Source organism: Mustela nivalis (genome assembly GCF_964662115.1).
Source record: "Mustela nivalis genome assembly, chromosome: 1".
In the NCBI taxonomy this organism is placed as follows: Eukaryota; Metazoa; Chordata; class Mammalia; order Carnivora; family Mustelidae; genus Mustela; species Mustela nivalis.
The window spans coordinates 165,981,825-166,005,296 of NC_139020.1; the positions used below are offsets into that span (position 1 = coordinate 165,981,825).

Below are 23,472 nucleotides of genomic sequence, written 5' to 3' on the forward strand. Positions count from 1 at the left end.
TTTGCCCGTTGTGCACACTCTCTCTAAAATAACAAATAAATTAAAGGAATAAAAGTAAAAAAGAAACTTTGCCAATATCAGATCCACATGGGTTGTCCATATTTGGTAGTAGTTGGCTGGAACTGAGTAGCTGGTAGCCCCTTTAGGCAGGGCACACTGTCCCCACCATCCCAGGGTCCCTGCTGTTGTCTGGTGTAGCACACTTGCTTGGCTCCTTTATTTTGCCTCCCTGGCCCTTTCGGCATTTGAATTTGTGGCCTCATTTTTAAGCACGATCCACAAATTTGAGCATCAGAAACACCACCTGGTGGTCTTGTTAAATAGGTTGCTCAGCCCCATTGCCACAGGGTCTGATTTGGGAGAGTGGAGAATGGCCCCAGAATCTGCCTTTCTCAGAAGCTCCCCAGTACTGCTGCTGCTGCTGCTGCTGCTGCTGCTGTTGCTGCTGCAGTCTGGGGACCGCATATGGAGAATGACTTACCTTGTTTTACAGGTGAGGAAACTGAGGCCTACCTCTGGTAAGCACAGAGTCTGGCCCTGAACACAGGTTTTCCACGCCAGCTCCTGTACTGAATCCGCTAACCCCTGCAGAGCCCCGGTGGGGAGGGTCCATCTGCATCCTGCCTGCTTTCCCTTCCTGCCCCTACCGTGTCTGAGATGGGGCATGGAAGCCCATTCATTCCCTTTTCAGTCTCAGCCTCCTTAACAATAGCCATCCATTATTCTATGCTCTGATGCCTGCAGAATTTAATTACTTGCCTGGCCGTGAAGTGAATTTGATTGTTGGGAACTGTGGCGTTCTGGAGGAAGCACTAATGAGGAAAGACTCTTAGCAGAGACGACAAGGCATCTGGGGGGCTGGTGTTTGAAAGCAGCCATTCACTGTGTGGCAATAGGTCTTGGTCTTCAGTGAGGTTTTCGTTCCCGCCTCGAAGATGTCCATCGCATTTCATAAATAAATCAGGGCTTTTGTGCCCAATAATTGCCTTGCTTTGTAACCAAGATCAAAAGCACCCATGGCCTTGGATTCAAAGCCAAGTTTATTTTTTATTTCTTGGTTGCAGGAGAGAGTGAGGGTTTGCATGCTGGCAGGTCCAGCTAGGAGGCCTGAATAGAGAGAGAGAGAGAGAGAGAGAGAGAGAGAGAGCAAAGTGGGCAAACTGCCAAGGGAATGAGAAACCTTCAGCCAATCCCCACTGGCTACCAGGGAGACAAAGTCATGAACACTCACTCTGCTAGTAGAGCCTGCTGAGCTGGTCCCCATCAGGCATTCTCAACTCATTCGATAAACATATATCGGTGCTATCATGATGGTAGGTAAACAATAATTATAGAAAGCAAACAGTGAGTGCTTACTGTGTGCTGGGCTCTGGACTAAGCACTCCATAGATATTCAATTCTGAAGGCCTAAGTGCAAGATGCCATCACCATCTCATTTTACAGATGAGGGAACTGATACTCATAAAGGTGAGCTGGGATTTGAGTTCAGATGTGGTTGACTAGAGCCCATGCTTGGTGGTAGCTAGTTGCTAAAGAAGACAGAGATGAGTCAGACACATTGCCCTCTTGGGGAGATCACTGTAGAACACTGTAGAACAGAAGCAAAGACACAGGTGTGTAACTGTGATTCGAATACAGCAGAGAAGGACATGGGTACAGAGGGAGAACTTCTAATCTGGGCTGGGGGTTGGGGCTCAGAGAAGGTTGAATGTTGGGGATACAGAATTTGAAGTGAGTCTTGAAGGATTAGGATTTGTTCCAGTGCAGGTTCCCCCAGGAAGCCAGGATTATAATGCAGAAGTATATTAGTGAGTACTCTTGGGGGTCCCCACCTGCAGAAGGAAAGAAGGAAAGCAGGAGGCAGTGAATGGAGAAGTTGTGCTTTGGTGCAGTCTCAACTAAAGCCTCAGTTGGGGGCACCTGGGTGGCTCAGTGGGTTAAAGCCTCTGCCTTTGGCTCAGGTCATGATCCCAGGGTCCTGGGATTGAGCCCCGCATCGGGCTCTCTGCTCAGCAGCGAGCCTGCTTTTCCCTCTCTCTGCCTGCCTCTCTGCCTACTTGTGATTTGTGTCTGTCAAATAAATAAATAAAATCTTTAAAAAAAAAAAAAAAGCCTCAGTTGACTCCTGCGGGGGAGCTCCAAAGTTGGGTGGCCCTTCTGAGTAGGGGCGAGGAGACTGGGCCTTTATCCCTTCTTATTGCTCCCAGAAGCGGGCATGGTCTTGAGCGGATACCTCTTTAGTTAAGGCAGTTCCAAAGAGGGCCAACAGCTGGGGAGTCTGCCAGTAGTGCTCCTCACAGCTAGGGAGCTAAATACTGTACACCTGAAAGGGACCTGGGTGGCATGTCACTATGTCCACACAGATACGCGGGGATTTGAGAAAAGTCAGACACAGGAATTCAGACCACAGCAAAGGCTAGTGGACAGAAGTTTCTGGGTGCTGCAGCATGGACAGGTAGGTTGGTGTTGCTGTTTGGTGCAGTGCTTAGGGCTGTAGACAGATTCTCTAGCTCAGTCCTGGTTCTGCCACTTTCTGGCCTTGTGAGCTCAGCCTAAACTCTCAATCTTCTAAGTTTTGTCATTTTCTTTCTTTTTTCTTTTTTTTTTTTTTTTTTAAGATTTTATTTATTTATTTGACAGACAGAGATCACAAGTAGAGAGGCAGGCAGGGAGAGAGAGGAAGGGAAGCAGGCTCCCTGCCGAGCAGAGAGCCCAATGCGGGGCTCGATCCCAGGACCCTGAGACCATGACCTGAGCCAAAGGCAGAGGCTCAACCCACTGAGCCACCCAAGCACCCCAGTTTTGTCATTTTCAAGATGAAGCTAATAATAACTTCCTTTATGGGGTTGTTGTAAGGATTGAAAAAAGATAATCTAAAACCACTAGCTGGTACACGGTAAGCAATCAGTAAATATTAGCTATTATTAGGAAGGTTCTTGGGATTTTGAGAGAGAACATAGGGAGACTTAAGTTTGGAGATGGAGTGAAGAAGTATTTTATTCAGGGCACACAGGTTAAACAAAGGGTAAGAAATAAGAAAATATGCTCGGGAAGCCACTCACTGATTAGTTCTAAATGATGGTGGCCTTGTGTCTTTTATAACCTCATTTCTTTTTTTTTTGCCTTATATTGGCTAGGACCTCCTTCTAGGAATGGGAGAGAAATGGTATTTTTAATTTTTACTTTTTAATTTTTTTAAAAGATTTATTTATTTGAGAAAGAGAGACAGAGAGAGAAAGAGAACAAGCCCATGAGCAAGTGCAGGGAGGGGCAAAAGGAAAGAGAGAATCCTGAAGCAGACTCCCCAGTGAGTGCTGAGCCTGATGTGGGGCTCAATCCCAGGACCCTGAGATCATGACCCGGGCCTAGATCAAGAGTGGACCACTTAACCAACTGAGCCACCTGGGTGTCCCGGTATTTTGACTTTGAAAAGTCATGCTTCTAACTCTTCATCATTTAGGACAAAAACTCTTAGCAAATAGAAATAAATAGGAACATCCGTAGCCTGTTAGGATATTTATCAAAAGCCTACAGCAAATATCATACTTCCCACTGAAGAGAATTCAGTAAAATGGTTTGCTACAGAAATTAATAATGTTCCTGTATGTCAGCTATGTCCAATTAGAAAATGTAATTTAAAAATTGCATACATCAGAAAACAAGAATGATTGAAAATTAATGCCATTACTGCTACAAATTAGCTACATCCTGGAAGTTTTGATGAGTGATGCTTTCATTGTCATGTGGATATAAATATTTCATAATTTCCATGGCAACTTCTTCTTTGACCCATGCATTATTCAGAACTATGTTTATTTTAGTTCCAAAGGTTTTTTTTTTTTTAAAGCTTTGCACTTACTTTTACTTTCTAACTTTATCTCCATGTGCTAAGAAAATAAGATCTGTAGGTTGTATTTTTGTATTTTTTATTTTTGTTGAAGCATTTGCCTTATCAGATATCAAGACTTCCTCTACAGTGATAGTCAGGAAAATAGCAGGTACTAGAGGAGCACTAGGTCTGCTGACTAATGGAAAAACAGAATCTTTTGCAAATGGGAGCACAGTAAGTGACAGTGGTGCATTATGGATTGGTCATGGGGGAGTGTAGACTCTTTGGAAATAGGGTGGATTCCATTGGTTGTCATTTTGGGGGTTATGTTTAGGAAATGATTTTACACAGACACACACATATATATTTTTTTGTATAGAAAAATAAAACCTCTACCTTAGTTCACAAAAATATATTCTAGATAGATTAAAGCACTAGAGGTGAAAAGCAGAACTTTGAAACTATAGAAGAAAATATAGGAGGTTATATTTAAAACCTTGGTGGTAGGAAAAGAAACATAAAAAGCAATGTTTCTTCTGCCTAAAGGAAACATAGAAAAGCACAAACTGTAAAGAAAAATACTGATAAATGCTGTTATAGAAAAAACAAAAAAAAATCTTCCTACAACAATAAATAAGTAAAGACAAAACAAAAAGAAACACAGTTTGACTTGGATTGGTTGGACAGTCCTAAGTGCCCACAAGAGGGGCGTAAGAGGGGCTCTCATAACCTCCTAATAAACATGCAAATCAGTCCAGTCCCTTTGGAAAACAACTGGGCAGCATCTAGCAACAGTGAGTGAAGAGGTGTACCCCCTATGACCCAGCAATTCCATTTTTAAGATCTATAAAAATATTCTAGCATATCACACAGACACACACACCCTTTGTATGAGGGTGTTTGCTACAATAGTGTTTATAGTAAAGAAACAGAAAAATCACCTAAATGTCCATCATGAAGGGGATGGCTAAATAAGCTATAGTTAGTCCTGCAGTGGGCTAACATACAATCCAGAAGATAAAGGAATAAGATTTGTATGTATCAGGGTGGACAAAACTGGAAAATGAAATGTTGGGTGAAAAAAGCAAGATGAGCTATGATTTTTTTTTTTAAATGTTTGCTTTCTTTCTTCCTTTCTTTCTTTTTTTTTAAGATTTTATTTATTTATTTGACAGAGAGAGAGCACAAGTAGTCAGAGTGGCAGGCAGAGGGGAAGAGAGAAGCAGGCTCCCTGCTGAGCCAGGAGCCCAATGTGGGACTCGATCCCAGGATCCTGGGGTCATGACCTGAGCCGAAGGCAGCCACTTAACTGATTGAGCCACCCAGGTGTCCCGAGCGTTGATGTTTTTAAACAAGTTAAAATGGAAAGTAATAGTTCGTATCGTTTATATTGCGAGATGGTGTGACATAAGGCTATGCAAAGGTAGGCTGTGTAAGAAGACACACTAGCTGAAGAGGAGCGGTTGAGGAATAAGGGGGGAAGAGAGGGAACAAAGACCACTCCGGTTGTATCTGAATATTGTAACGTTTTGCTTTCTAAGAGCATTTGAAGCCAAAATGGAAAAATCCAATTTGGATGGCAAGTTCATGACCATTTGTTATTGTTCTCTCTACTCTTCTGTATGTTTGAAATATTGGAGAACTGCGATTAAGGGGGGCAAAAAGCAAGAGCAGTTGGAGACAGATAAAGGAAGCCCTTGGATCTTAGAATGAGAAGTGGGGCTTTATTTTCTAGACATTGGAGAACCACTAAAGGCTCTTGCATGCGGGATGACATAATCAGAGCCAAGTTTAAGAATGATTAATTTGGTATATCTGATGGCTTTGAAAGAGAGATGCTGGGCTCAGGGAGAGCAGCTACATGTTATTACACATACACACTTACAGTGCAGATTGGTGGTGAAGGGTAGGAGGAACCTGGATCAGGGAGGGCGATCCGAGAATAGAAACAAAGGAAGGGATGGATGGGCAGGTAGGGAGGTGGATGGGGAAGCTTATGGGTAGACAGGAGGATGGATAGAGGCGGCACTGGGTGGATGAGTAGACTGGTGGATGGGTGAATGGGTACAAAGGTGTTGGATAGATAGGTACAGATATTTCTTTTTGAAAGATTTTATTTCTTTATTTGAGAGAGAGAGTTGCAAGTGGGGGCAGGAGCAGAGGGAGAGGGACAAGCAGAATCCTTGAGTACAGAGCCTGGCGCGGGGCTTGATCCCATGACCCCGAGATAACAATCTGAGCCGCAATCAAGAGTCGGACACTTAACTGACCGAACCACCCAGGCGCCCCGGGTGCATTCCTTTTTGAAGTACAGATGTAATTTTCATGACATCTTGTTCACAGACAGTGCCAGTGGAATAGGTCAGATGATGAAATGACAAAGAGGTGAAAGTCATGTCTTCGGTCAGTGATGCAGCAGTAATAAGCAATTAATCATGTTTTGAATCCAACAAATAAGCCTGACCACATTTGTATTTACCTGGGAGATCGTGTGTGTGGGAGGTGGGGGAACAGCTCAAAACTCAGTGCTTTGGGGTTTTCATAGGTATTGGTTTTTCAGGAAGATAGCGTTGTCATGCTCCCCAGGACACAGACTCCCCTTCTCTCTCTCTCAATTTTTCTCTCCTTATCTGTAGGACATTCATGGCAATAAAGGAAGGGAGGAAGGAAAAGAAAGAAGACAGACTTACATCAGGGACATAGTCCAGAAAGATTACTCCTGAATATGTTCTGCTTCCACAGAGACTCAGGCCAGCAATTCAACCCATCTCCTTTTGCTTTGACCTGGAGGCCAGGGGAAGGGCAGGGACGCGGTCACAGATAACAGAAGATTCTGTAAAATGGCACTTGGCACTGTGTGTTATCTGATATTTACGATGATCCAAAGCAGAGCCTTGTAAATGTCAGCATGCTCTTTATACTAAAGGCAGAGGAGTATCCACGTTTTATAATTATTTTGGAATGTTTGGGGAAAAGAATTCTAAAGGCGCAGAGAGTGCTAATCTTTCCAGTGGAGGCAGCAGCGTGGAGTGGTTGAGGGAATCACATCTACCAGCTCTATGGTCTTGGGCAAATGACTCTACCTTCCCTGAGCTCCTGTGTCCTCATCTTTAAAGGGGGGTGGTGAGTGATTTAATGATGGTGTGCCTCCCATAGAGGGCTGATATTAGGCTTAAGTGAGGTGTTGTCTGTAAAGCAAGTGTCACTGGGCCTGGCACATCCTGCGAGATCAATGAACAATAGCTATTATTATTGTCATTATCTATACTGACAAGTATTAGTAGTAATTATAGTCCGAAGCAGTATTATTATCAATAATAATAAGTATCATTGGTCATAATACTTAGTATTACCAGGAGAGGTCCAGAAACTCCTAGCCTGTGAGGTCACTTGTTCATAATCATTCCAAGGTATGCTTGGACTTCCTCAGACTGGTTATTGTAAGCATTTCTAAAAGTGGAAGCCCTCTGCAAACAGCGTCCCAGAGAGATGCTGGCAGTGATTATAGGGGGAGGACGGTGATACTGCCGGGCTCCTGTGTATGCATCGTTGTGGGGGGGGGCACTTACCACTGCCCAGCACCTCTGATGAGTGGTCCCTGGGCCTTTCTGCTTCCTGCAGTCTCATCCCAGCCCCGACAACAGGGGGAAGAGTTCAGGGCTCCAGTGTGCATTCCAGACTCTTGTGCAGATGACAGCATTTGGAGCTGCAGCACTCGGAGACATAGACTAGTGTGGGAAAGGTGGAAAAGCAGGAGGTGTCCAGGGCCAGGGAAGGGAGGACAATGGAGGAGAGGGGAAGAGTAACAAGGGTTCAGATGGAAGGTGGAGCAGAGACTAGGCTACGGGTGATGCTTGGGGACGAGGGGCCAGGACGTGGCAGAATGCCCGCAGCCCAGTTATTGGCAAGCTAGGACACAGCTGGGAGAAACAGCCAGCTAGCTTGTCCAAAACTGCTGTTTCCAGGGATAGGCTGACCTTACGGGACAAACTAGAGAAGCCCCATCCCTCTGAGACACGCCTTTTAGCCTTTGCTTGGGAAATAAGATCACAATTGCTCTGGGAGATGGCCAGTGGTACATATATCATATATTTAAATAGAGAACATCTGTGGGTCTCAAGTTTTGTTATTTGCGTAGAAAACAAGCAGGAGGGTGGAAACACAGTGGAATTTAGAACTAAAGAAGAGAAAAGAAATTTTTAATGTAGTTTTGTTTATTTGTTTCCTTTTGTTTGCTTGGAGCCCCAGAACTAGGAAAGCCACGAACTGTCTCAAAGTCCCCCAACATGAGCACATCTAGTTGAGCAAAGAGAGATAAACCTTGCTGGAGCAGCCCTGCTCAGGTGGAAGAGAGGCCCCGTGGATAACTGAGAGTTGAGGAAGCCTCCGTCTCACTCCCGGCTTTAACATTTTCTTGAGTATTGTTTAGAATGGTTTCCTTTAGGGCGCCTGGGTGGCTCAGTGGGTTAAGCCGCTGCCTTCGGCTCAGGTCATGATCTCAGGGTCCTGGGATCGAGTCCCGCATGGGGCTCTCTGCTCAGCAGGGAGCCTGCTTCCCTCTCTCTCTCTCTCTCTGCCTGCCTCTCCGTCTACTTGTGATTTCTCTCTGTAAAAAAAAAAAAAAAATTAAAAAAAAAAAAAAAGAATGGTTTCCTTTAGAGAAGTGGAGAGAGTCTTGTCATTAAAACTCAACTTTTTTGGATGGTATTATTTTTCTAGACTTTAGCACTGGAAATGACCCACCTGTTAGTTTGCTTTTTAAAAATAGAACTTGGGGTGCCTGAGTGGCTTCCTCAGGTAAGCAGCTGCCTTTGGCTCACGTCATGATCCCAGGGTTCTAGGATGAAGTCCCATGTCAGGCTCCCTGCTCCGTGGGGAGCCTGCTTCTCTCTCTGCCTGCCACTTCCCCTGCTTGTGCTCTCTCTCCCCCTCACTCTCTTTCTGACAAATAAAATAAATAAAATGTTAAAAAAATAAATAAAAATAGAACTTCTCAAATACAGCTCAGGAAGTCCCAGGACCTATAGTAACAGTTTTTGAGGGTTTCCCCCCAAAGTATGATTAGCCCTGCATTGAAAAAATAAATCAAACACCCATGGCAAGGTTTTTACAGGGCAAATAAATTGATTTCGCTCAGGAACTGTTGTGTCAAAAAATTTTTTGAGAGTCAATCCCACATTGACATGAATGTGTGGGGTTTTTTGGGGGGAAAAAAATGAGAGAGATTTTAAAAAGCTCCTTTTGCTCTTTTCTGGTTTCCGATTGCTTCTACGTATTAGCTTATAAGCAAGCATTTATAGAGCTCCTCTATATGCATGTCTTAGTGATCAGAACTACAGGAAGCCGCAGTCCCAGCTTTTAATAAGCTTATGCTCTAGTTGGTTGGAATTGGTCCTTTTGCAGGAAAGCTTGTACTTGGAGGGTTTTTTCAGGAGGCTCTCTAGCTCTGTGGACCTTTCGGTATATTCAGACTGACACAAGCTCAGATTATATCAGTATTCTTTCACTTCAGCAGAATTGATCACCTATTGGACCCTCTAAACTGAAAGGCCAGAGGCGAAGTCTTGTTTGGACTTCATGAGATCTAGGACACTCATCCTGTTGTCAGGGCCTCGACTCACCTTCTGGTGGGCAAGAGGGCTGCAGGTAGCCTGAGACTCCTGACATCCTAGCTTAGCAACCCCAGAGGAGGGAGGATCTGAGAGTGTGGCTGTTAGAAAGCTCCTGGGGAGGAGTCTCACTGGCTCAGCCTGGAGTACATTTCTGTGCCTGGGCCAGTCACTAGACACAAGGTGCTGGGGGTACTCTGGTCAGGCTGGGTCCCGTGACTGATGGACCATCCTGTATGGTGATGCAAGCAGGGGTCCATCTCGCCATATCTCATCAGCTGTTATCAGGAGAAGGAGAAAGGGAGAAGTGAGAGGTGGTCATTATGGCTGATGTCTTTCTAACAGGGCAGGTGGGCCAAGAAGGACCAGGCTGAGGAGAACCAGGTCTGCCCGCAAGCGGGAACAAGGGCCATGGTGTAGATTCCTGCACCGATGGTGGGAAAGTATGCGGGCTGGGCCGGTGGTGTCCTGGCAGAAGCCACACCCTCCTTCGTACCTTCTTTATGGCCAGGACTCATTGCCCTTACCGCCTTGCCATGGCTTCTTTCATCTGTGTGTCTACGTCTCATGCCAAGCCCTACAGAAGCAGACCAAAGACGACATGAAATGCCATTTTTGGAGTCAGACCAGTCAAAAGCTGAATCCCGGCTCTGCCACTCCCTAGCTGTGCAACCCGGGGCAAGTCGCTCCCCCCTTCTGATTCTCCAGCCCTTGTCTCTCAAGTAATAGTACCTATTTAAGGTTTCATTAGGGAATGTATGGAAGTGACTTTGGACAGTATTTAGCAAATGGAAAGTACATCACAAGTGCTAGCTGTAGTGGATAAAGCACAGATGGTGTCTTATTCACCTTTGGGTCTTTTGTACCTAGTTGGGGCTGGTATCCAGTAAGTATTCAATAAGTGCTTGCATAGATGGAATTGAAGCCAGGTGAGGAACTGGCCACAGAGTTACAAGAGGTGGTAGTACAGGCAGGAGAATGGGAACGGGGAGGGGGCTCTGAGAATTTACAGCAGGCAATGGTGTCGGGGTCCGTGGAGGGGAGGCAGGGGTTTGGGTCTCGGAAGCCAGACTCTTCAGTGGCTCTCAACTGTCAGGGTTAGGAGCAGGGCACTCGTTAAAAAGTCACTGTCCCAGGGTCCATCTTAGCAGGTCTGTGATCACTGTCTTTGACAAGCGCCAAGGGATTCGGAGGGCTGCCCCCTAAAGACCACACTGGTTTCTGGGTCACAAACTCAGATGCCTCCCTGGGCCAGATGGGTGACGTGGATGGGTGAAAGGAGATGCTGGGCGCTGTGGCCAACCAGAGAGCACAAGCCTCATCTAGAGGGAGCCATCCTCCAAGTGGGGACTCGATATTGCCAGGTCTCCTAGTTTTTTTCAAGAGAGTCTGAAAATCAAGACTTGTAAATGGAATTTCCTGACTTTTTTAGATGCTGAGAAACAAGTTAAATTTTAGAAAACACCAAAAGGCCAAATAAAACATGTCTGTTGGCCAGAGAAGAGCTGCCACTTGGACTCCTTGGTCTAGGGCTGTGGTTCTCACCCAGGGCAGTTTTGCACCCCAGGGAACATTTGGCTGCATCGTGTCCCAGCTTGGGTGGGGGTAGGGAATGCTACTGGCATCTAGTGGTTAGAGGCCCGGGATGTTGCTAACCCCCCTTCAATACACACGCCATTGCTTCCACCTCAGAGAGTTAGGTGGCCAGAAATGATGTTGAACTGGCATGAGTTGTGGGCAGAAGAAATAGGCAGGGCCAGAGACATCTGCCACCTGATTTTTACAGAGACAGGACTCTGCCCTTCAACCCTGAGGAGCCCCGGCTGCCATGGCTGGGCCCTTGTTAGTCAGGTAGAATTGTTTTTTCCAGTGTTCACACTTCTGGTAGAAAAGCAGCCTGCCACCCCCAACCTCTACAGGCATGAAAATCATGCTAAAAATTCGAACAATGAGTGCTAATACATTGCCACTTGGGTCCCCAAGGGCTGGGTGTGATGGTCTGCTCAACGTTATCAGGGTTTTGGCCTCCTGTTCCTGGTGGAATGTTTAGTTTGGGCTCCTCATTCAGTAGTTTCTGGAAGTATAGTTGAGAATATTTCCCTTCCCAACCATAACAAAATAACTGTGCAGTTCAGTAACGATTTGCTGAGGGCCTGCTCTGTGGCCCGCCCGGCGCTGGGTGCTATGGGGCAGATGAACAGAGACTCAGGGTGGGGGGGTTCCATGTGGAGGCTTACTGTGCTGTGGAGAAAACCCAAGAACCAGACCGTGAGCCCTCCCCCTGCAGTCCACCCTCCACACACTGGTTGAAGCATTGTTCTGGGCACCAGTCTCTCCCACTTAGAAACATTCTGTGGCTCCAGTTCCACTCTGAATGAAGCCTGCCCTCCGTTAGCCTTGGTGATCTGACCCAGCCTCCATTTCAAGCTTACTTTCTGCTGTTCTGTTGGTGTGCGCCTCTCTTTGCAAACCAAACGTTGCCCTACACCCACTCTCCTGCCCTGCCCTTGCTCAGGCTGTGCCCCCCACCTGGAATGTCATCTCTGGCCATTCATGCACAGTGAGATGGCTCTGGTCATACTTCCCCGCCACCCACTTTATCCTCTTTATCTTTCACCCTCTATAACTCCGTCTGCCTCCTGCCTTATTTATGTTCTTGACCCTTGACCTACCAACTGGGAGATGCTCAAAGGAAAAGCTAATTAAAAATTCAACTATATGTTCCTTTTCTGGGCAACCTGCTAGCCTTTTATCTGGCATCTGGTGGGTCCACTCAGCCTGTGCTGCTAGCTCTTCATCTGTGCCTGGCCCAGTGCCGGGTGCTCCCATAAATGTCATCTCTCTGTGTCCTCACAAGGACTCTGTGACACTGGGCACAGCATCCTAGTTTTACAGATAAAAAAATCTAAGGCTAGAGGAGCTTTCACTTCATTCATTCACAGACTCATTCAGTATAGTTAATGAGCACCCACCGTGCCACAGGCTCTGTGGCATTGCAGGGACATGGGAGTGGGAAACCCAGGAAGCAGATCTGAGACAGCTGAAGTTGGCATCTAGCAGAATGGCGAGGGAACATTCTTGGAGTCCGCACTTTGGGAGGGCGCACTTTTGAGAGAGCAGGCAAAGTCAAGCCATGCTGCAGGCAGCCTTGCTAGAAATCTTAGACAGTTCTGTGAGTAGTTCTAAAGATGGAGAAGCCTTTTAGAGCTGTCCCAGTTGAGAGGGGAGAGGCAGACTTTTATGCCCCCCCACCCATTTGTCATCAGACAGAACCTGTTAGTGCTTGGAAGGGATGTTACCTTGTGTACTGAGGCCATCCCTGAAGGGTGCTCTCGGCTGGGGGCCGTCTGCTGGTAGCCCTCCCAGCAGCTGAGATATCTGAGCACCTGACCTCAGAGAGAAAAATTTCTTTGTGCTCATGGGACCTTCATTCAAGGGGAAACAAATGATCAATGAATTAACATGTTAAACAAGCAAGGGCATTACACGTCCCTTAATACGAAGGACAGAAACAGGTGCTCGTTTTACATACAGGGAAGCTGAGCTGTCCAGAGGTTTAATGGCTTAAAGCCCCACCTCTTGTCCTGGTCTGTGGCACCAAAATTCAACCCTCTCCACTGTATAACCAGGCCCGTGCTAATCACCTAGAGCCTGAAAAGTCAAGCTAAAGATTGGTCTTCATCTTGTAGGAACTAAGGAGGCTCTGGAGGGAATACTGGCACAGGCATGCAGAACTGGGGACCAGAGTTAGGGACTTCGTTAAGGCACATCTTTGGAAGTCTGGGTCCTGCAATGATGATGTGCTTGTTCTGGGACTGGTGGTCCCAGATGCGTAGGATGCTTTTGGCTGCAGGTAAAAGAAAACTTTAGCTTCAAGTGACTTAACCAGCAAAACCACAGAAATGGAAGTTGGCTGAAAGGAAGGCTCTGGGTTCACTCAAAGCAGTTTCTCAGCAGCTTAGGAAGAAGCCAGATTTCTTTTGCTCTGCTACCGAAGGTTACTTCCTGTTCTGGTCCTAAGGTGCCTGCTGGTAGCAGCTGGGGCCCTCAGTAGAAAAGCTAAAACTTTCCCTCAACCATCTAAGTCCTTCTTTTCCATCCAGTTAAGTCACATGCTCAGCCCTGGACTAATAGACCAGAGCATTACAGCTCCTCCCAGAGCTCAGCTGGAGGAATCAATACAGAGCCAAATCCATGGCCGATTTAGGAAGCAGAAGGGGTGCCGGGGCTGGATGTTGGGGAGGGAGTCAGCCTTACCTGCTATGGAGAGCAAGATTGAGCCGTTTGAGGGCAGGGCACAGTCACAGACCGGATTGAAGGGGAAGGACCAAAATTTTTTTTCAGAAATAACTCCAGGGTTTCCCGTTGCCATGCTTGGGATGGTATTATCTTGTTGACCAAACTCAAGGGGATGGGGGAATTTCAGGTTTGATTTTGGATAATCTGAGTTTGATGTGACGAGGAAACATTCGAAGTGTATGGTTTTGCAACAAAGTTCTAAGTCTTGGAGCTGGGGCTCCAAGTACTGCAGGTCAGAGCCGGGGAGAGGACTACCAAAATGGTGACACGGCTGCAGGCTCCTGAGAAGTGGAAGCTGGAATCAGGACTGTGTGGGGAGTTGGCTGGGGCAGGGCCTGGGAAGGCAAGACTGGTGGGAGTTTGAGAAGCAGGGCTCTCCTGGCCGTGCTGCTTCTAGGAATCCTTCTGACAGGGGTCTGTGCTCATGTGCACAGTGACAAGGTAGAAGGATGTTCACCCCATCATTGCCTGAAATGTTAAGAGACTGGAGACAATCTAAATACCCATTGTTATGAAGCTGTTTAATTAATTATGACTCATCTGGTATATGGAACCTCAAGCAGCTGTTTAAAAAAGGCGGATGCAGTTCCTCTGTGACTGCAGAGGAAAAATCTCAAACATATGGTTAGGTGGAAAAAAGCAAGATGAAAAGATGGGTATAGAATACTTCCATTTGTGTGAAAAAAAATTACGCACTATCCACACGTGTGTCTGTATATTCATAGACTATTTCTGGAAGGTATCAAAAGAAACTTCTAATAGCCCTTGCATCTGGGTGAGGTTGTGAGAGCTTGGGGGACTTACTTTTTCCTTTTTGCCTTGCTGGCTATTAGTGTTTCTTTAACTTTGTGCATTTATTACATATCGAAAAAGTTAGATCATAAAAATAAATACATAAGAACCTGGGTCTTGGGTGTCAGAGAGGTTAGTGAGACTGAGGACTGAGAGGAGGCTACTAGAGGGTGTCAGAGAGTCCAGAGTCCAGTCAGAGAGGCAAAAGTCAGGGAGAGGGGCCACAGGGGAAACTGAGGCACAGGTTGTCAACTTCCTTGTGAGAATCAGGAATAGAAGGAAGTGGGCATAGCTGGTTGGGTTCGTTGGCCACCACTGCAGATGCACGGGATGCATCTGGGGGATCCAAAGGTTCCCCCAGGAGCTTTGCACAGGAGGTTCTGCTCGGGCTGTGCCGTGATTTGGGGTTTAGTCCCCTATCTTTAGCCACTAGAGCTGCAGGGAGGTCTAAGCACATCTCTGGACTGCCCAGAGCTTTGTCAGTTGTTTTTTTTTTTTTTAAATAAAGATTTTATTTATTTATTTATTTGACAGAAAGAGATCACAAGTAAGCAGAGAGGCAGGCAGAGAGAGAGAGGAGGAAGCAAGCTCTCCGCGGAGCACAGAGCCTGATATGGGGCTGGACCCCAGGAGCCTGGGATCATGACCTGAGCTGAAGGCAGAGGCTTTAACCCACTGAGCCACCCAGGCGCCCTGCTTTGTCAGTCTTTTAAGAGACTTTCAGATGGGTGATTTCTGGCTACTGCAGTACCAGAAGCTGAGAGAAAGGCTGTGAGGTAGGAAAAGGAGCCTAGGAAGGCATCATATCTGGTCTTGAGCCTTCCTCTGCTCCTGCTGAGTCCAGGGGCTCCTAACCTCTGTGGGGGAGGGAGGAAGGCTGATCTCTGCCCATCATTGGCTGGTCATACTTGAGCTGAGGGAGCTGAAAGGGGAACACGATGACTCGGCTCTCGGGGAGCAGAGGTCAGGGCTCCCGTTTTCTTCCTCCCTCACTCCCCCACTTCCTTCCTTTCTTCGTTCTTCTCTCTCTTTCTTTCTTTTAAATTTAAATTCAAGTATAATTAATGAACAGTGTTGTGGTAGTTTCAGGTGTACAGACTAATGATTCCACAATTCTATACACTAGTGTTCATCACGATAAGGTGCTCTTAGTCCCTTCACCTATTTCACCCAGTCATTCCCCCACCCCCCTCCCCTCTGGCAGCCACCAGCTTGTTCTCTGTATTTAAAAGTCTGTTTTAGGGGGGTTATTTCTTCTTTTGTTTGTTTTGTTTCTTAAATTTCACATATGAGTGAAATCATATGGTATTTTTCTTTCTCTGACTAACTTATTTCATTTAGCATTATACCCTCTAGGCCCATCCATACTGTTGCAAAGGGTAAGATTTCATTCTTTTTGATGGCTGAATAATATTCCATTGTACGTATATACCACATCTTTATCCATTCATGAGTGGGCACTTGGACTACTTCCATATCTTGGCTATTGTAAATAATGCTGCAATAAACATAGGGGTGTATATAGCTTTTAGAATTAGTGGTTTTTCTTTGGATAAATACCCACTAGTGGAGTTAATGATTCATGTGGTAATTCTATTTTTAATTTTTAAAGGAACTTCCATACTGCTTTCCACAGTGACTGCACCAGTTTGCATTCCCACTAACAGTGCAAAAAGGGTTCTATTTCTTCACATCCTTGCCAAGACACATTATTTTCAGGACTCCCACTTTCAACATGGAAACTTCACATAATAGTCCAGGCAAAGAGGGAGAGTATTAACCAAAACAATAATAATAGTAATAATAACAATCAACCTTAAGTAATAGAGAATCCTAGACTCTTCAGGCTGGGTGGGACCTGGAGATAATTTGTTCATTGTTTTCTGAATTGCTTCTCTCAATATACCAAATGTGTGAGAACAAGAATCAGGATCATCTAAACCACATACCACAGCACTCCTTAGAAAGCCCACATACATGAGGGTATGAAAGCCTCTGAAAAGTCCTTTTGTAAGAAAACCTATCTCCCCTGGTTCAACTAGTTTTTCCCAAGTGCATTTGCTTACAGAAGCCTCTGCCCCCGCCCTTTTTTTTAGTGTAACGCTCAGTAGTGACTCCCAGACCAAGTTTTGGGAGGTGATGCTTTAGTTTAAGCTTCTTATTTTGCAGATGGTAAGGAAGGCTCCAAGCCCACATGGCCAGTCAGTGATACAGTGGAGGCAACAACCCTGATCCTGCCTTGTGCTCCGTAGCCTTTCTGTTAACCTCTATTGTTCATGATGAATTGAGATGTTAGATTATTATTTCCCAAACTGTGTTATATGGAACCCCACTCTTATGAGGTGCTAATGAGTATTGAGCGAGGGACACATAACTCTGGTCACATCAGCTTAAGACCAACCCATAGTGGGAATGCAAGCTGGTGCAGCCACTCTGGAAAACAGCATAGAGGTTCCTCAAAAAGTTGAAAATAGATGACCCAGCAATCGCACTACTGGATATTTACCCTAAAGGTACAAATGTAGTGATCTGAAGAGGCACATGCACCCAAATGTTTATAACAGCAATGTCCATAAAAGCCAAACTATGGAAAGAACCTAGATGTCCATCAACAGATGAATGGATAAAGAAGAAGTGGTATACACACACACACACACACACACACACATACATACATACAGTGGAATACTATGTAGCCATCAAAAGAAATGAAATCTTGCCATTTGCCATGATGTGGATAGAACTAGAGGGTATTCTATTGAGCAAAATAAGTCAATCAGAGAAAGACAATTATCATATGATCTCCCTGATATGAAGAATTTGAGAGGCAGAGTTGGGGGTTTGAGGGGTATGGAAGGAAAAAGTAAAACAAGATGGGATCAGGAGGGAGACAAATCATAAGACTCTTATCTCACAAAACAAACTGAGGGTTGCTGGGGGGAGGGGGAGTATGGAGAGGGTGGTTGGGTTATGGACATTGGGGAGCGTATGTGCTATGGTGAGTATTGTGAAGCGTGTAAGCCTGATGATTCACAGACCTGTACCCCTGGGGCAAATAATACATTACATGTTAATAAAAATAATTAATTTTTAAAAATCGCTAAAATAAAATAAAATTCCATAAAAAAAAAGACCCACCCATAGAATTAAAGATGAACAGATTGGCTGTGGATTTCTCAGAATCTTTAACATGGTGACATATCTGCAAATCACCAAGGCAGGGAGATATAAGGTTCCCCAACTTATTTGGCCAGGGAATTCCTTTTGCAAGGGACCTCTCCCCATGGATTTGTTTCATGGATACAAATTGAGTAATTCAAGTCTCCATCAATAAGGTCTATATTGGTTTATGTGCCTATCCCCACCCATGCCAAGTATTCCTGACCTTTCTGTGTTGAAAAGGAAATTGGTCAATGCAACCAGTGACCTTCTTCCCCTCTGACATTTGTTCTTCCATATTCCAGAGCAAGGAGATTGGCCTGCAGATGCACGAGGAGCTCCTGAAGGTCACCAATGAGCTCTACACAGTAAGTCCTGTTCAGGCTCTGCTGCTGGGCTTGGGATCTGGTCCCCTTTCTTCAGCACCAGGAGCCAAAGGGAGTCTAACCAGAGTCATGGGATGAACCTGGGCATTTTTGTTGTGTCTTGGGCTGAGTGACAGGGGCTCGTCCTGGTGGGATGTAATGGTTTACAACTCTGGCTTCTGATTCTGTATAGATTCTGTGGGGCCCTGAGCATGTTTAGTTTGTATACGTTCACAAGAGACCTGCATGACCTGCCAGGTGTGGGAATGTGTTTCCTTCCAAAGCAGAAGACACAAGGTCAGGGAGGGGACAGCATGGATAAAACCTCCCGAGGCAGCGATGTGGGTCTGGAGTCAAATGCAATGGGCTGAGGCTGAGGTCTGCTCCTTCCTGATGATGGAAACTTAGGCAGATATGTAGCTCATCTGGGTTTCAGCATTCTCATTTGCAAAATGGAGCACTGTTCTGAGGAAACATGTGAGGTGAAAGGGGTGAGCGTACCTCGTTATCTCCAAGGAATGATTTCAGAACATTACAACACCGTGCAGAATTGACCTTACTGCGTATACGGAGGCAAGATCTAACTGGACTCGAGATGACTATTAGAATTCAAGAGGGTCAGGGGATGGGGAATGCAGGCTCACCAAGTTATGATGCAGGAGTTTACTGGTTGTGCCCTGAGGGCTCTTGGGCTTCTTTATGGAGGAATGTGATGAGCCTCAGCAACAGCCTAGGGGATGGGATGAGGTTGCCCCGCAGGGAGAGCTCCAGACCCTTCATCCCCCAAAACAGAGTAGAATAAAGCTGTTGTATTTTAAATACATCAGGGTTCCTTATAGTTTCCTATTAAAAGTGGGGATTCTGGGGCGCCTGGGTGGCTCAGTGGTTAAAACCTCTGCCTTCAGCTCAGGTCATGATCTCAGGGTCCTGGGATCGAGCCCTGCATCAGGCTCCCTGCTCAACGGGGAGCCTCCTTCCCATCCCCTCCTCTGCTTGCCTCTCTGCCTACTTGTGATCTCTGTCTGCCAAATACATAAATAAAAATCTTTAAAAAATGAAATTAAAGAACAAGTGGAGATTCTGCTGCTAAAATTATATTTGAGAAAGGGAAAGAATAGCAGGCTGCGAGAAGACCCCTCTCTCTGTTGTTAGGATCTTTCTGTAGTCATGTTCTGTGTGGCCAGCAAGTGGTGGACTTCTCAGGGCCCGAGAGCTTTTGCCTAAGAGCCTGGATCTCAGGTTGGAATTCCTATCTCAGATTCTAACCAGTGATGGGGACTTCTCTGGGCCTCAGTCTTCTACTCAGTAAAATGGAGATGCGAGCTCCTGGAGGTTAACCTGTGAGAGTTGAGACTCATGTTTCAATTATTTCAAGTTAAGAAGTGCAACCTGTGCCCTGGACAGTTTTTAGCTGCATGATTGCTTAGGGGAAAGGAAGAGCTGCTGCTTCTCAAGCGACTGAGTCAGCTGGGCATTGTGGGGAATAGTCGCCTAGCAGTTTAAAGCAGACCTTAAAGCCAGAGACCTGGGTTCAAATTTAGTTGTTAAACAGAAATCATAACAGCTGCTTCTTGCAGACCCCGTGGGAGTTGAAGGAGACTAGATATGTACAGCATGCATGGAACAAAGAACAAAAGGCACGGTGGGTAGAAGTTCTTGTACTATCATCATCTTGAGTTCTACCTCCTTGGCGAGTGTGAAACCAGCTGTTGTGCCTTCCCAGTGGAGGAAGGGTGGTGATCAATGTGCAAAGCTGGTCACCAGATGCGCCTTCCTTACTCAGAATTCTGCAGAGGACTTGGCTAGACCAGTGTTTCCTAGTCTAGGTCCTTTTTATGTTCCTCAGGCACCGCTTTGAATGGATCACTTTCCTCTGTGGCATTTCAACACGTGGGTGCTGGTGCCAGGGACCCCCCCCCCCAGCCACTCCCACCCAGGTCTTTAACCTTTCTTTGGGGTTCCAGCTGGGCTCCTCTCCTCCACGTCCTCCGCACACCCCAAATACCACCTGGTCTACTCCTTTATCCGAGCAGCTCCCCCTGCTTAAAATCGCCCTTTCCTTCTCTGCTTCTATGTGTTATACTCATTTTTCAAGCCCAGACCAAACTCCACCTTTGGAAAGCTATTACCTCTGGGCTTTGAATTCTACGGCAGTTAAAAAAAAAAAAATCTATCATGTTATCCTCATGTACCCAGTTGGTGTGTAATCTCCCAAGAGCCAGATCTTGGTCAGTAACACCGTGCTTAACACCCAGAGACTCAGTTTGAACCTGGTGTGCGACCTCTGGCAGGTCACTTCACCTCTCAGTCTCACCTGTGATCAACAGATCGGGCGGGTGTAAACTGGGTGAAGCAGGTGGGGATTGGGAAGCTGGTGTTGGTGCCCAGTGCGGTACCCTGAGCCCAGCAGGTGTTCCATGCACACTGGGCTCTGCTGGCCATGGGCAGGGCAGCTGGGCAGAAATGCTGCTGGTGTCAGAGGCTCAGACCAGGCAGACTGCCTGTGTTCATGGCAGCCTGGGGATGGCCTCAGAGCTGGTGCTAGAGGAAGGGCCAGCACCTAGCACCTCCCTAGCTCTCTCCTGCAGCAGCCACTTGTGGAGGACTGGAGCCTCAGAGGGCCCACAGCACACCCCCCACCCCCAAGTCACGTATTGACTGCACACAGAATCTTCAGTGATTGCCCAGGAATCATTTACATTTGGGCATTTGGGGCTGCCTGCTGCGGACCCACCGCCACAGGAGGCACAGTGACTGGGCTGTGAACGTTTCGAGAGTTCATCTTTGAAGTCCCTTGTACATCCCCAGTGTTGCCAAGGCAGTTGCTGAAGCAGAGGAGGGGAAGATGTATGAACAAATGAAAGAAAATGGTTTTGCTCACGAGTTTTGAGTCTGGGTAGGGAGATAAGAGTAAAGTATGTGACCTGGTGATCGAGCAGTCCAGGATGGAGTGGAGAGTGTGCTGGGTGCATGGATTCCGAGGTGGGCACCAAGCCCGTGAACCCTGTGAGGGCTGCCCTGTGTTCTCTGCTGTGCTGGAACACAGTAGGTGGCCCACACCTTTTTACTGAGTGGCGAAACCAGAGGGAGAGCGGGTGCATGCAGGAGAGATCGAGGCTTCCAGAAAATGCTAGCTCCAGGTGGGATGCTGGGATTAAGGGTGAGTTTTGAACTTGGTCCCCTCGGAGGGGTAGAAATGAAAGAAGCAGAGGGGAAGAGAGGTGGAGGAAGGGAATTCTCTCAGCAGGGATGGCAGGGCAGGATGCCCGCAGAACAACCCGATTACAGACCGATCTGGGGTTGAAGTCTCGCTGCCTCACCTCCCGGCTTGGCCAAGCCAGTGAACATCTTTGGGCCTCATTTCCTTTATTGCCGAAACAAGGGTAGCAACAACTATGGCCATTTCATGAGTACTCACACAGTGTGTGTGGTGGGTACTTCATATGTATTATTTAATTGGCATCTTTTACTGATAAAGATACTGAGGCCCAAAGAAGTACCTTGCTTGAAGGCCTTTGTAGCCATTTTCAGCAGCTGCACCACAAACTGTGTCACAACTCAGTGACTTAAAACAAGCACCATTCCATTGGCTCATGACTTTGTAGGTCGGCAGTTTGGGCTGAGTTCAGGTAGGGCCACTGACGTTCTGCTTGTGTCCTACTTGCACATGGGCTATTGGCCAAAGCAAGTCACACGGCCAAGTCCATGGTGAAGGCGCGGAGAATAAACACCACCTCTTGACGGGAGTTCTGTGCCAAGTCACAAAGCAGAGGGGCGTGCTTGCAGTGGGGGGAGCAGCCACCCAGCCGCTGAGGGCACCTTGGGGCCCAAATCCCATGCTTCGTTATTAGGGATTTCTTTGAGCCCTTTCTAGTTACGAGGCCTGGTTATACAACTTCCCCTCCTCTCCCGGCCCTGGAGTCATGATCACTGGTGACTGAGGACAAATGATGTTGAGAAAAGATTATCCAATAAGTCTCAGTTTTGTTCTGGTGATGTTTTCTAGAGGAGGGGATGTGGTCAGGGGGTACCACTGAGCACAACAATGATACAGATACATGCTAAGCGCCATCTGTCACCCACTTTAGGGAAAAGGCTTGTTGCCATCTGAGACCAGGATGCAGAGGAGATTGCAAGGCTGGCCATTTTGTTCTTTTGTTCTTTCGTTTGTCTGTTCATTCATTCATTCATTCATTCATTCACTTAAGATACCTTCCCTCTGTCTTCATCACCTTGAGGTGCCCTCCTTTTAAAACGTGCTAGCATGTGTGCAAACACAGGTGCATGTGTGAGCATGTGTGTACAGCGCCCCCCGCAAACCCCACCTCACTCATTTTCCCCTGAACTCCCATCCGTCAGCCTGACACAAGATAGCCCTCCATCGTCATATGTCAGCCTGGGAGGGAAAAAGGGCAGAAGTTGACAGTGTGGGCCAATTGCTAATCCTTCCAGGGGATGCAAAAACAAAACAAACAGACAACAAAAAACCCCACTGTGTTTTCATCATTTAGCTAAAAATATGTTCAGATTACCAGTAATCGTCCTAGATCATGAAACGTTATCTGTCGTGTTTTGAAGTGACAAATGCTGCAGCATTCCTCGGGTGGCCCTTTCTTTGTGCTCAGTAGCAGTGCTCCAGGCTTTCCCAGGCAAGGCCACCTGCCTTACAGGCTCCCAGCGGCAGAAGGGGCCTCTGAGACTTGGCTCGGGGTAACATGGAGGAGGCCTGAGGAGTGTCCACGCCCAGCCACAGCTGGCGACAGGTAGAAACTGATGGGTGTAACGAATGGACTCTATTTTCCACTTGCTCAGGCTTTGATTTGATTTTGCGCTGCGCTCAGGGGCGTGAAGTCAACCGTGGGCCCCCAGGCAAATTTTTGGGAAGGCGTCTCCTTTCTGATGTCGATCCTCAGAGATGCAGGTGGTGAGGCGAGCCTGCGACTAGGAGCCCAGCTGGTTCTGTCTCCAGCTCCATCCCGGGCTCACCCCGAGTCTTTCTGGAGTGATGCCTCTTTGTCTGTCACCATTCATGGTTCCATCAGGCCATTGGGTCTTCTCTCCTTTCTCTACTATTTTCCTTTACATTGACTCACTTAAAAAAAAAAAAATCTCCCCCTAACAAATTAGGGGGAAAGCCACCTTGTGCATTGGAAAGAGTACAAGTTTTAGAGTCAGCTGGTCCTGGGTTCAAGACCCTGTCCCTTGTCACACCCTCTGACTATGGGGATATTACCAGCTCATCTCTGGGTCGTTCTGAGAAGAGTAAGTGGCAGAGAGCATAGCACGATGCCTGGCAAACACCAATGCTAAATCATTGTGTATTTTATGAAAGAATGGAGCATAAATATTTTTCCTATGCACTTGGGCATCTTTCCTCTCTCCTCCAACCTCCATCGCCACCACGCAGGTCAGAGCCCAG

At 46.7% G+C, this 23,472-nt stretch overlaps 1 protein-coding gene across 9 annotated transcripts in view; it reads left to right on the plus strand.

The window, feature by feature from the left end:
- The window catches only part of SRGAP3 (SLIT-ROBO Rho GTPase activating protein 3), a 252,348-nt gene that overhangs the window by 146,081 nt on the left and 82,795 nt on the right, over positions 1–23,472 (plus strand). For all 9 annotated transcript variants that reach the window (XR_014298751.1, XR_014298752.1, XM_082683050.1 and 6 more), the window contains exon 4: positions 17,994–18,056. Coding sequence is in view for 7 of the 9 variants with exons in the window: in XM_082683050.1 (XP_082539176.1) it covers positions 17,994–18,056 (63 nt within the window). In the remaining 2 variants the exon portion in view is untranslated. The remainder of the gene's footprint in view (positions 1–17,993; positions 18,057–23,472) is intronic.